General features: G+C 43.3%; 1 protein-coding gene across 11 annotated transcripts in view; it reads left to right on the top strand.

The window, feature by feature from the left end:
- PLEKHA5 (pleckstrin homology domain containing A5) overlaps nt 1-6,631 on the top strand; it is an 87,316-nt gene extending 80,685 nt beyond the window's left edge. For all 11 annotated transcript variants that reach the window (XM_075210818.1, XM_075210817.1, XM_075210823.1 and 8 more), the window contains 7 exons: nt 188-303; nt 526-735; nt 3,880-4,032; nt 4,461-4,576; nt 4,677-4,819; nt 5,568-5,685; nt 6,029-6,631. In XM_075210818.1, the coding sequence (XP_075066919.1) occupies nt 188-303; nt 526-735; nt 3,880-4,032; nt 4,461-4,576; nt 4,677-4,819; nt 5,568-5,662 (833 nt within the window). In that variant the 3' untranslated portion in view covers nt 5,663-5,685; nt 6,029-6,631. The remainder of the gene's footprint in view (nt 1-187; nt 304-525; nt 736-3,879; nt 4,033-4,460; nt 4,577-4,676; nt 4,820-5,567; nt 5,686-6,028) is intronic.
- Nucleotides 6,632-13,514: the final 6,883 nt, after the last annotated feature.

The raw sequence follows: 13,514 nt of genomic DNA, 5'->3' as shown, positions 1-13,514 counted from the left end.
AGATAAAACAAACCACAGTGCAGATGGAAGGTGGGGGAATCATCCTTGACATCTCCACGTTAATCTTAGCAGGAGAGAGGATTTACTGCTCATGACTGTTTGATTTATCACTGTAGACACATTATATATTATCTGTGCATTGTATAGAACAACAAGACACTGACCGGGCAGTTCTCATTGTATATAGGTTCACACTTCCCTGTGGGAGTTGTCCCTCCAAGGACCAAATCTCCCCCACTCGAATCTACCACAATAGCATCTTATGTCACCTTACGGAAGAACAAGAAACTGGAGACCAAATCGGTGAGTTTATATCTCCAGCTGCGTTAACCAATAAATCCTCCTTCAATAACTGGGCTCTGTCAGGTGACCTGGAGGTCCCGTCCCCCGCAGAAGTCCCAACCAACATTATTTTTTAATAACTTTTTCTGAAAAATATAGTTTATACTGATTTTATATGCTGTATGCATATACAATGTAGACATTACTTTTTTTCCTTTTATTCCTTTTTCGTCTGGCTGAAAGGAGAGGCCCCGGAGCGCCGTGGAACATCTTTGTATAACTGAGAGCCCCCGACCACGCATGTCACTGAGAGAGCAGCTGGAAAGGATGCGCAGACATCAGGCAGCTTGTCTCAAAGAGAAGAAAAAGGGGTTCAGTATTCCTGTGTTCACTGACCAATCGCCATCACAAATCCCTTCCTTCTCTAGGGAAAACTCTGAACAACTAACTCAGGTACAGTAAGTGGGTCCTTGTATAACTGACCCAAGTACAAGGCGTAGATCCATGTCCGTCTGACCCAAGTACAAGGCGTAGATCCATGTCCGTCTGACCCAAGTACAAGGCGTAGATCCATGTCAATCTGACCCAAGTACAAGGCGTAGATCCATGTCAATCTGACCCAAGTACAAGGCGTAGATCCATGTCCGTCTGACCCAAGTACAAGGCGTAGATCCATGTCAATCTGACCCAAGTACAAGACGTAGATCCATGTCAATCTGACCCAAGTACAAGGCGTAGATCCATGTCAATCTGACCCAAGTACAAGACGTAGATCCATGTCAATCTGACCCAAGTACAAGGCGTAGATCCATGTCAGTCTGACCCAAGTACAAGGCGTAGATCCATGTCCGTCTGACCCAAGTACAAGGCGTAGATCCATGTCAATCTGACCCAAGTACAAGACGTAGATCCATGTCAATCTGACCCAAGTACAAGGCGTAGATCCATGTCAATCTGACCCAAGTACAAGACGTAGATCCATGTCAATCTGACCCAAGTACAAGACGTAGATCCATGTCCGTCTGACCCAAGTACAAGACGTAGATCCATGTCCGTCTGACCCAAGTACAAGGCGTAGATCCCTGTCCGTCTGACCCAAGTACAAGGCGTAGATCCATGTCAGTCTGACCCAAGTACAAGGCGTAGATCCATGTCAGTCTGACCCAAGTACAAGGCGTAGATCCATGTCAGTCTGACCCAAGTACAAGGCGTAGATCCATGTCAGTCTGACCCAAGTACAAGGCGTAGATCCATGTCAGTCTGACCCAAGTACAAGGCGTAGATCCATGTCCGTCTGACCCAAGTACAAGGCGTAGATCCATGTCAATCTGACCCAAGTACAAGACGTAGATCCATGTCCGTCTGACCCAAGTACAAGGCGTAGATCCATGTCAATCTGACCCAAGTACAAGGCGTAGATCCATGTCCGTCTGACCCAAGTACAAGGCGTAGATCCATGTCCGTCTGACCCAAGTACAAGACGTAGATCCATGTCAATCTGACCCAAGTACAAGACGTAGATCCATGTCCGTCTGACCCAAGTACAAGACGTAGATCCATGTCCGTCTGACCCAAGTACAAGGCGTAGATCCCTGTCCGTCTGACCCAAGTACAAGGCGTAGATCCATGTCAATCTGACCCAAGTACAAGACGTAGATCCATGTCAATCTGACCCAAGTACAAGACGTAGATCCATGTCCGTCTGACCCAAGTACAAGGCGTAGATCCATGTCCGTCTGACCCAAGTACAAGGCGTAGATCCCTGTCCGTCTGACCCAAGTACAAGGCGTAGATCCATGTCAATCTGACCCAAGTACAAGACGTAGATCCATGTCCGTCTGACCCAAGTACAAGGCGTAGATCCATGTCCGTCTGACCCAAGTACAAGACGTAGATCCATGTCCGTCTGACCCAAGTACAAGACGTAGATCCATGTCCGTCTGACCCAAGTACAAGGCGTAGATCCATGTCAGTCTGACCCAAGTACAAGGCGTAGATCCCTGTCCGTCTGACCCAAGTACAAGACGTAGATCCATGTCAGTCTGACCCAAGTACAAGGCGTAGATCCGTGTCAATCTGACCCCAAGTACAAGAAATAAATTGACATCTATCTGACCAAGGTACAGGAGGTTACTCCATGTCAAACTGTCACAGGTAGATCCATGTATAACTGATCCAAGTACAGGAACTAGATCCATGTCAATCTGACCCAAGTGCAATACGTAGATCCGTGTCCATCTGACCCAAGTACGAGGCGTAGATCCCTGTCCATCTGACCCAAGTACAAGGCGTAGATCCGTGTCCATCTGACCCAAGTACAAGGCGTAGATCCGTGTCCGTCTGACCCAAGTACGAGGCGTAGATCCCTGTCCGTCTGACCCAAGTACGAGGCGTAGATCCCTGTCCGTCTGACCCAAGTACGAGACGTAGATCCCTGTCCGTCTGACCCAAGTATAATTCCTAGATTTAGGTCTCACAAATGGAGGCGGAATATGTCTATCAGACAGGACTTGGGGTCTAGTGCCCATCTGTTAAACTTCCTAATAAGGTTACGTATGGTGGAAACGGGAACATCAAGCTCTCTAGAGAGATTACTTGTGGTCTACACGGGAAGGCGTCTGAATGCAGAGGTTACAAAGATGTGTATCGGGCTTCAATGTGTAGTGATTTTGAGAAAATAGAGCAATGGATTAAAGAGCGGAATCTTAAATATAATACATCAGAATGCAAAATAATAGATGTGGAAGACACACATCTTACAGCAGGATACACAATAAATGGCGATGATATGAAGATAGCAAGCAGATTACGTGGGTTCTATAGGAAGAGGGAGACTGTATATTGTCACTTTATAGGTCACCCCGAGGCCCCATCTCCAAACAGACATTCATAAAATAGAAACCATTCAGATCATGGCAGATTACAAGATGATCATATGGCGATTTAACGAGACTTAGCCTAAATAATATAACGGATAAACTGGGTCAGATTGGATGTACCTGTAGCTTCTTTTTTGCCATCAATTTCTGTTTCTGTGATTTTCTTAGTAAATGACTTGTTTCCTACACACTGTTCTATACGTCCCATAATGTCACCTCCTCTCTCATGAGTAATGTAAGACCTAAATGTAAATAAACAGCAGTATTATGAGAAAAACAGAAACTATGAGGAGACATGGTGGGAAAAGAAAATAATTTCTAGCTGGGCCCACAATCCCGCAGAAGTTAGCGCAGATCGGTTTTACGTGGACGGTTCTGTGAGTGCGTTCTCTGTTATCTACGAAGCGCAAATAGGTTTGTATTGTGTGTCCTGTTACTGACTGATGATAGACTTTTTACCCGAACTTTACTACACTATTTAATTTCTACTTTGAGTATTTTGTCTAGCCCTATAAGAGAGTAATCTGGTAGTCGGGGGCTGCTGTATTGGCTGTCCCTGCATTTGGCAGTGTTATTCCCCTCACGTCTTGTTGACATTACTTACCATACTAACTCCCTTATACTGACTTCACTCCCGCCTACGGATTGTACTCTCCCCTCGCCACTACCGCACATATATACATAAACACAGGATGTAACATTGGTCTCTTATTTTTAGCATCAGAAGAAGGAGGAAAAAAAAGTATTCAGTAACATTAAAGACATTGAGAATTCTGTGCAAGAAGGAAACATTGAATCATCCACTCCAGAAATCATTAGACTGAAGGATGAGGTTGGATTGGAGGAATCTCCAGTGGTCAGTGATAAGGAGGTGGGTAGATTGTAAGAATCCCCTGTTATTTATTAACTAGAGGCGGGGGGGTCTCTGGTGATCAACGATAAGCAGATGGGTGGAGTCAAGCACTTACCAATTAAGAAGAGGGGTGTGTGTGGGGGGGTCTCCAGTGATCAGGAGATGGGGAGAGTGGAGAAATCTCCAATGATCATTGATAAGAAGGTATTGGGTGATTGGTATGGGGTTATTGATAAGAGCGATTGGCCGACTCACCTGTGATCTGTGATGACGGCATGAATGGAGAGGAGGAATCTCCAGTGGTCATTGATGAGGAGGAAGTGGGGGTGGTGAAATTTCGGATGGTCATTGATAAAGGTGATGGGGGGGTTAGGGAAGCCCCAGTGATATTGATTTTCTTGCCACCTGGTAATAATGACACCAAGATCGTGCTCTTTTATCTACAGCCAGGAGATACGTCCGCTGTTGAGAATTCTTCCGCATCTACAAAAGATGTTGGAACAGAAGACAAAGACCCACAGCCGAGCGACACAGACTGTGTGCCAGAGCCCCATGGAAACTGGTTGGTTGCAAGTTGTCCAAACATTTTATAATGCAAACACTTGTGTCTTGTGTCCTACTTCCATTTGACTTAAACTTTTTGTTTTATTTCTGTTTTGTAGCTTACAAGTTGTGACCTCTGTTCCGAAACATAAATCGGAGAACAGCCACAACAACGAGAGCACGAGAGAGGCGGAACGGAGCGGTATTCTCTTCTCGTACGACTTTTCAGCTGATACTCTGAGAAGACAGACCACATTAGAGGGTCAGTGTGTATGGTACAACATACTGGCCCCTGGAATAAGATCTAATACCCTGCCCTCTAGATGTCTGACATTGGGGAGGAGGCGGTGTGATGGGGTAACTGTAACTAGAATATTGTAGGACCTTGTAATGTAAGAAGGGTTCAGAGTAGATGTATCTATGTATAAACACCTGAACCCCCTCTACTTGCAGAAAGCATTGTGTGAGGTTGCTGCTTTGTGAACACCAGAGGATGGGGGGAGTCTAAACTTTTGTGTAAGACCCCATCTGTGTGCGGCCCCTTGTCCTGGAGTTATGGTCATAGGAGAGGTAGAAAGGAGACTGCTCCAGCTAATTTCACATGTTCCATGCAGCAACTGACCATCCGCCTTAGGGCAATGTAGCTGCTTTAAGGTCCAACAAGGACACATAGAATATATCCGAGAACGGCAGGAGGGAGATCCTGGGTGAAGTGCACAAGAAAGATATATAATAATACCTAGCTTATTACTGTAACTAGGGAATGCTGCGACCCGTTATAACGAGAGTCTTATATGTTGGGTTTTCTATGCGGATTGTTTATTGATCGGTTTCCCGGATTCTGACGTAAATACCATGAAATTATTTCCCCTTGGACGGCAAATCTGGTTTAGAAGAAATTCTTTTATTGTTTTTCCTTGTACAATGAGAGCACTGTCCATGTTATTTTCCATTCCTATGGACCAGACTCGTTCAGTCTTAGGCTTTACCGTCCTTTCTGTGTTTTTCAGCTGGAAACCGGCTGCCTCTACCGGAATCCCCGACATTACCAGCTCCGACCCCACAGCCTCAGCTGACGGAGGGGACCCACTTCATGTGTGTGTGACGGGGGACATGTTTTCTTATCATGTAAGTTTTCAGGACAAGTCAATACAATAATTGTGTATGGCTGGGTCTCTCAACCCATACACACTTCATCACACTTGTATGTGTCTTTGTAGCCCGATGGACTTGGTAATATCTAGACGAGTTATCTAGACACCTCGCTCCTAAGTGACAGAATCCAGCATGTAGGATCTGGGGGTCTCACTCATCGTTGGTGTAAGATGAAGGGTGGGAGTAGCGCATTTGGTGTTTCCTTACTTTGTATACAAGACTCATCAAACACATGGCCCCTGGTTTAGGGAAATCTTGGTGGGGTGGGGAGCTCTGTGTAATCCTTGTGTGATCTCACATTGTTCTTCTCTTACAGTCCAAACACTGCGATAACAGAAGTTCGATGTTCGAATTGTTACTGTACAGTTTCTAACCAAATTCGGAATCTCGCTACAATGTGACTTCAGATTCCCGCTTGCTGCTACGTTGTTCTTGCACATGAAGATTTAAGAGCCAAAACGGGAGATTTTTCTGCTTGGTGACGAGGAACGGTCTTTTCCGTCACCTTCTTTGTTAATCACGTTCTCTATGATTTTCATCCCTCACCAGAGTTCAGAATCACTATAATATGTTATTTTACACATTATTTGTACAAATATATATTTATATTTAATATGTGCCATTTTATGTTTGGATTTTCTTCAGTTCTTAGTTACTTTGCGGTGTCCGCAGTTACTGCCGCCTCATTCTGAGAATTTCCATTTCTGCATTTTCTAAGATCTTCTTCCAGAGCAGATCAGTCCAGCAATAATGAGGCTCTTAATTCTGGTACGAGAGTGTAAAAATGTAATTATTCATTGTATAGTCATTATACAATGGTCACATCTTATGTAAGTAGAACAAAATACCAGAGTTTAAATGCAAATGTTCATAGCTCATTACTTTTATAACATGCCAAATAAATGTTGATGTTGTTTAATATTCGTGTGGACAACTCTTTACATGAGAACCTACTGCCAGGGTTCAGCAATTCATCGTCAGAGGGAACGTGTGTAACAAATGTTCCCCAATTTCCGCAAGTTTAATTTGTTTAATCTCTATACGACAGATGTTATTAAACTGAGCTACCGGGTGTAATACTGAATAATGTGTAGGTGGTGGTGAGTGTCACACGTATACGGATAACATTGTCTCAGCAAACAGAAATAAAGCATTAATTAATATATATATAATACATGCAGATATAGCTCCACATGCTGGGACAGGTACACTGAGCAGTACAAGGGCAGAGAAGTATTCTCCAGTGTAGAGGGACCTTAATGAAGAACAAGCAGCAAGAGATACAGATAAACCTGTCTCTTTATATTTCTGGTACGCCTATTCACAAGTGGAGTGTACAGTCTGGTGGTGGGACCCTATGCGTTTCTCTGTTTTCCCTGATTGATGAGATGATTTCATACGTCTAAGGAGTAGACCGGAGTGGACCTGCTGATGTGCGCATGTTTCTTTGTGTATTTGGTACACATTGTGAACATTACTTGGAAGTTATACACTAATAGGCGGCCATCCCAGTGTGTGTGTATATAGAATATATATATATATAATATACCATATTTTCCGCACTATAAGGTGCATCGGATTATAAGGCGCAGTCTCAATTACGGGGTCTTTTTCTGTACTTAACACATACATAAGGTGCACCGTATTATATGGCGCATGCTAAAACATACAAAATTCTACACTCTACAAAAAAAAAAAAGGTAACAGAGGCGATACAGTGAGTGAGATGAACTTTATTAACAATACACTCACATTATTTTTTAATCAATCTTCTCCCACAAATCCATCAAAGTCCTCATCTTCTGTGTCTGAATTGAACAATTTCGCCATCAAACATGCCGAGTTCCCTCTCATCATTGTCGGAGTCAGTCTCGTTGTCAGGTGGCTGTTCAGCAATGATGGCGGCTTTTGGCGAAAGCTCGGACAACAATTAAGGCAGATACCTTAGCCCAGGCATCCACAATCCATTCACATATGGTGGTGTAACTCGCCCGGCGCTGCCTCCCAGTCTTAGTAAAGGTGTGTTCACCGTCTGTCATCCATCGCTCCCACGCCACTCGCAACTTCACTTTGAACGCCTGGTTTACACCAATGTCCAGAGGTTGAGGTTCTTTTGTTAATCCTCCCGGAATGATGGCAAGCTCCGAATTCATTTGCTTCACTTGGCTTTTCACAGTAGCGGTGAGATGGGCGCGCATGGAGTCGCAGATCAACGGGGACGGTGATGTGTGGAAAAAACCATCCGGTCTCTTTACATACACCTCTCTCAGACACTCTCTCATTTGATTGGCCTTAACGATGACTCCGGCTGGAAACTTCTTTTGGCAGCGTCTTCCTCTTAAAAATGACCATAGGTGGTAGTTGCTGTCCATTACCGTGGCAACCAAGAACAACAGTGAAAGCCGACTTCTCATGCCCCGTGGTGCGTATCAATACCGTGCTGGTCCCCTTTTTCTCCACAGTATGGTTCATGGGGATGTCAAAAGTGAGGGGGACCTCGTCCATGTTGGTGATGTGGTTGGGCTGGATCTTTTTGTCGGTAATCTTGTTACTGCAGTAGGTGCGGAAGATGGCCAGCTGTTCTTTGTAATCCGCTGGCAGTTGCTGTGCCACGGTTGTCCTTGCGTGGATGGAGAGATGACGCCTTTTCATAAAACGAAAGCACCAAGACGAACCTCCTTGAAAGTGTTCGATCTTCATGTCTTGTGCTATCGTTGTTGCCTTCAGTCGAATGGTGACTGTAGAGACGCTTCTCCCGGCTGTTCTTTGTTCAATAATCCATTGCTCAAGTTGGTCTTCTAACTGGCCACCTCGCTTTGTTCCCGCGGAAACTCTGTTTCGTCTTCTTAACTTGGCCCAGTTCATTTTCTTGCTTCCTCCACTTCTGAACCATAGATTCATTTATGTTGAATTCTTTCGCAGCTGCTCTATTCCCATTTACAACCGCGTAACTGATGGCCTGTAGTTTGAATTGTGCCTTGTAGGCACGTCTCTTCACTGGTGCCATTTTCGGGGGCCCTTAGACAAGCCAGCGTACGTAGAGTACGTATTACGTCCCTGTGTCGGCCGGAAATGGTCCGACAGTCAATCAAGCGGAGCGCTTACCAAAGTCGCACAACAACATTTTAAGAGATTTTGGAACTCGGTGCACACATAAGGTGCACCGGATTATTAGGCGCACGGCCGTTTTTTGAGAAAATTTAAGGCTCTTAGGTGCGCCTTATAGTGCGGAAAATACGGTGTGTGTATATGTATATATATGTGTGTGTGTGTATATGTGTGTGTATATGTATGTATGTATATATGTGTATGTATATGTATGTGTATGTATATGTATGTGTATATATATGTATGTGTATATATATGTATGTGTATATATATGTATGTGTATATATATATGTATGTGTATATATATATGTATGTGTATATATATATGTATGTGTATATATATATGTATGTGTATATATATATGTATGTGTATATATATGTATGTGTATATATATAATATGTGTGTGTGTGTGTGTATGGATAACGTATTCTCATATACAGAAAGAGACCAGAAGCGTTAATGAGACAAGAAAGAAATAGTTGTTTTGTGAAGTAATCTGTGGGTCTTGAATTTCCTGAATTAAATTCTGGAAAATATAAATATACAGTGATGATAAAGCACAAGGAGTAATCTCACCCATGACTATAACTGGTAATTACTGGTAAGACTTTCTCTATGTATTGTGGATGAATGTTGTATAATCTGAATTTCTGCTACACTGTAAATGGGTCATAAATCAGTATTTGCTGTATTATAAATCATGAGTAATATCACTGATACATTTGTTACTTGGCACAACCATGTGAACATCATAATTCACTTTGTCACTGTTCTGTGTCTTCCTCAGCGGGTTCTTTTGATTCTTTTAAATGAAGCCAATGAGGAAGTCAGAGAATAGTGGTGAAACGCGTTATGTTTTACTCCTGCATTGTGAACACTATTCCCGGCTGGATCCGCATACCACACCATACTCCTCATCCACCAGACCCCGGTTCCTGTACAACGCTACCAGAACAGCTGCTTCATAGTAGCTATGGCTAAGGAAACCCGTGTTGGCAGCATACACAGGCGCAGTAATGTTCCATTCATTCTACCAACTCATCCTTCATGTCCTGTTGGAAGCAAGTTTTAGATAGAACAATGTCGCTTTTATACTTATGGATGCATTATTCTCACAGTGAAAACTAGAACTGCCCAGAATAGATAAAGGAAAACAAACATTACATCGGATGTTCAAACCATTTAGGTCTTAACCGGAGGTCATAAAATTATAATAATTGGTCAGGTGGGATATATTAAGGACTAGTGAACAGACAGTTCTTGAAGTTTGCAGTGAGCAGGAAAATTGGCCATGCGTAAGGATCTGAGCGACTTTGACAAGGGCCAAATTGTGATGGCTAAACGTCTGGGTCAGAGTATGTCCAAAATGGCCGGTCTTGTGGGGTGTTCCCGGTATGGCGTGGTTAGTACCTACCAACAGTGGTCGAAGGAACAATCGCCTATGAAATGGCAATGGGCAATCGGCGCTGCGGAGTACTGTGTCGCCATACAAATCCTAATCATAGACCAAAGGCTCATTGATGCGTGTGGTGAACGATGGCTAGCCCATCTGGTCCAATCCTACAGAAATGCTACTGTAGCACAAATTGCTGTAAAAGTTCATGCTGGATATGATAGAAATTTGTTTGTCTGGTAAAGGTAAATTGAAAATGTTCTTTTCACTTGGGGAGGGAGTGAAGGCACTGAATGACTCTTAAGTATAATCCTCATCAAATTAAATCCATAACCCAATACAGCAAAATGAGTAATCTCTGGATTAGATATCATGGCAGGATTGAAACTAAGACTTTTCATAAAATGCTGGATATAAATAGTTCATACTGTCATCAAGCAGCCAGCACTCAAATTAATTTACAATATACCCGTAGAGCAGTCCATGTGAGTTAGGAGGAATTGCTCCAAATTAGATTACTAAACAGAACAAGGACTGGACAGTCTTAGATATATCATACAATTCAGAACCGAAAAAGATATTAAAATGGGTCGACGCACACTATCACAGTATTTCAAATTGTATTATAATTGTGACAACTCAAAATTAAAATAGGGAGACGGAAAGTCAGGCACAACTTGAGTGGGGACTTATATAGGGTATTAACACAATTGTGACACCATGGGGCCTTTACCTCCAGGAGGCTGTATATGTGGAAGGTTGAACACACAGAGGGTGCGAGTGTAACGATAATGCAAATCAGACCTGATTGGTTACTACCATGTTTGGAGAGTCAGGCACGGAACACAAAATAATGTAATTGAACATCTGTTGCAATAAATCTTAATGTTCTCTTCCTCCTTGATGTCACAGTATCTGTATGACGCAACTCCAAACCACTGTGTCTCATGCAGTTTCAGGATCAATGTCAATGTTCATGGGATTGTCACTTAGGGTTATGTGATCGATCTTGTACATTTCCTGGAGGACAAGGTTCTCTCTGTTCTGCCAGGAGAGGAAGTCCCATTCCTGCTGCATGAAGCTGCTGCTGCTGCAAACCATGGTTATCAGTCTTTGAATCTATACATTTCACCCAGTTTCAATCTCGGCCGTTCCAAAAGTAGCTTCTCTGGAAGTGCTCAAAACCTCCACTTGGACAAGCAGTTCTAATGGTTGTCCGCGACCATTTGTCAGTCCCTCATTTGGTGGTTAAACTGGTCACATCTCACCAAGGGTTGGTCCTTGCTACAGATGCCAGCTTGTCTGGGCCGGGCACAGTCGTTGGTGTTCTCCAGGGTCTTTGGGCCCAGAAGGCACTGCTGCCTATCAACGTGCTGGAGCTCTGGGCGATCTACAGGGCACTTGTATATGCTCGGAGGATTATGGCTCTCAAGCCCTTGAAAGTCCAGTTGGACAATGCGACAGCGGTAGCCTGAGCCACCGGGGGAACCTGCAGCATTATGGCCATGTTCCTGGGATATCGCCCATTTTCATCTCAGGGGGAGGAAAACTAGGAGGCAGATTACCTCATCTGCAACAGAGTCCATCCAGGAGAATGGTCCCTTAACGGGGACATGTTTGCCCTTCTGGTTCATCGTTTGAGTCAGCCCGAGATAATCTTAGGACATTCCACCTGAGCTTTAAGGTCCCTATTTTCTGCACAAAGTTCAGGGATCCTTCCGCAAGGTACACCTGGGCTTTGTTATTTAAAAACACTGAGTATGGTTCCTCTCTCGGGGGCATAGTTGGGGGTGGAGCTGTCCTCTAGACAATTTCAGATTGAAGTGCCACTGACTTTAGTACCACGTACTATACCCTATTGTCACAGTGACCGTCAATGAACTAAGAGAAATGGATTTTACAGTGAATTTTAAAAAAAAAAACCTCGTGTTTTGCAGTCGAGGAGATGAGTCTGGGACACTCCGCCCAAAATAAATGCTACTGTAGCAAGGTTAAGATAACCACAGTCCCTTTGGAGGATGCGATGGATAAGGAGGTTTGACAGAAGATCACAGAAACTATATTTTATAGTTGACGTCAGCAGTAGCAAATGCATGTCCATTTAGAACTTTTTGTGTCTGGGACAATGACCCTGAGAAATGTATACAGGACAGGATCAAGAAAAGTGGACTTAATTAATCCAGTCCCCAGTTTTTGTCCAAAGTTATTTCAAAAGTTCAAACCAATCAAGAGCTGGTCCTTTCCTTCTTCTGACCCAATCCTAAGAAAGAGGCCTTGTACACGCTGACCCTAGTAAAAGCCATTACAATATATTAGAACACAACAATTAAACAGACCCAAATATTTTGTCTTGCCAGAAAGGACTCAAAAGAGTAAGCATCAACTAAGTATAATTTAGCAACATGATAGAGATTGTATCATTGGGCAAGAGTAAAATGGAAGTATACCCAGAGCAACCTGGAAGACCATTTGGTCAAATTCATAGCTACATTATGAACAGAGAAAGTACAAACCAACATCAAAACTAAGTGAATTGACACAATGGAATTCCCTTCACACCTTTGCAGAACATTGCAGACTTGTAACAACCTCAGAATCAGCAGAGTGTGTCTCCTGGCATGGAGGAAGAGGAAACGGGAGAACCTAGATCCGCCACAGCTCACTGCTTGTTGTTTGGTTATGCTGGGAACAGAGAATAGCCGACCTTATTACATCTGGTGCAAATATTCTTTACTGTCTGGTCTTAAGATGACCCAAAGATTATCCCAATAGTGTCTTCTACCATGGAGAGAATCACAAATAATAGTTCTCCCATATTCACTTGCACTGGCACCTTTAAAGGGTAATACTATTTTTTTCCACTTGTCATATTCTGCAATAAATAATTTTGTACTTTTTTTTTTTTTTTCTTGCAATAAAACTGTTGCATTAACACTGTGGTTTATTCTGGGTATTTTACAAATATTAGTTACTGTAATAAAGGTTTATAAAGGGTAAATATGAATAGGTTCCCAACATAGATGCGAAGTGTAATAGCACAAGTCTGTGATGTGCGGATACCGCACCACGTGGGACTGGTACAGGCATGACATATTTACATACACGCCCCCCAGGTCGAGGAAGTATCGGAGGATTTCGTGGATCGGTCTGAAGGTTATACGCACTACACAACGGAAACGAGATTGGAACGAAAATATTAAACAGTACGACCAACCAGATGAGGCGACAATCGTCCATTTGGGGAGACTTTTGACCATCGTGTCACTGCACACACTGACCCCACTTTTGAACGAGCGGTCG

Source organism: Mixophyes fleayi, chromosome 4 (assembly GCF_038048845.1).
Source record: "Mixophyes fleayi isolate aMixFle1 chromosome 4, aMixFle1.hap1, whole genome shotgun sequence".
NCBI lineage: Eukaryota > Metazoa > Chordata > Amphibia > Anura > Limnodynastidae > Mixophyes > Mixophyes fleayi.
The sequence above is the reverse complement of the archived record's forward strand: the minus strand, read 5'-3'. Positions and strand labels throughout refer to the sequence as shown.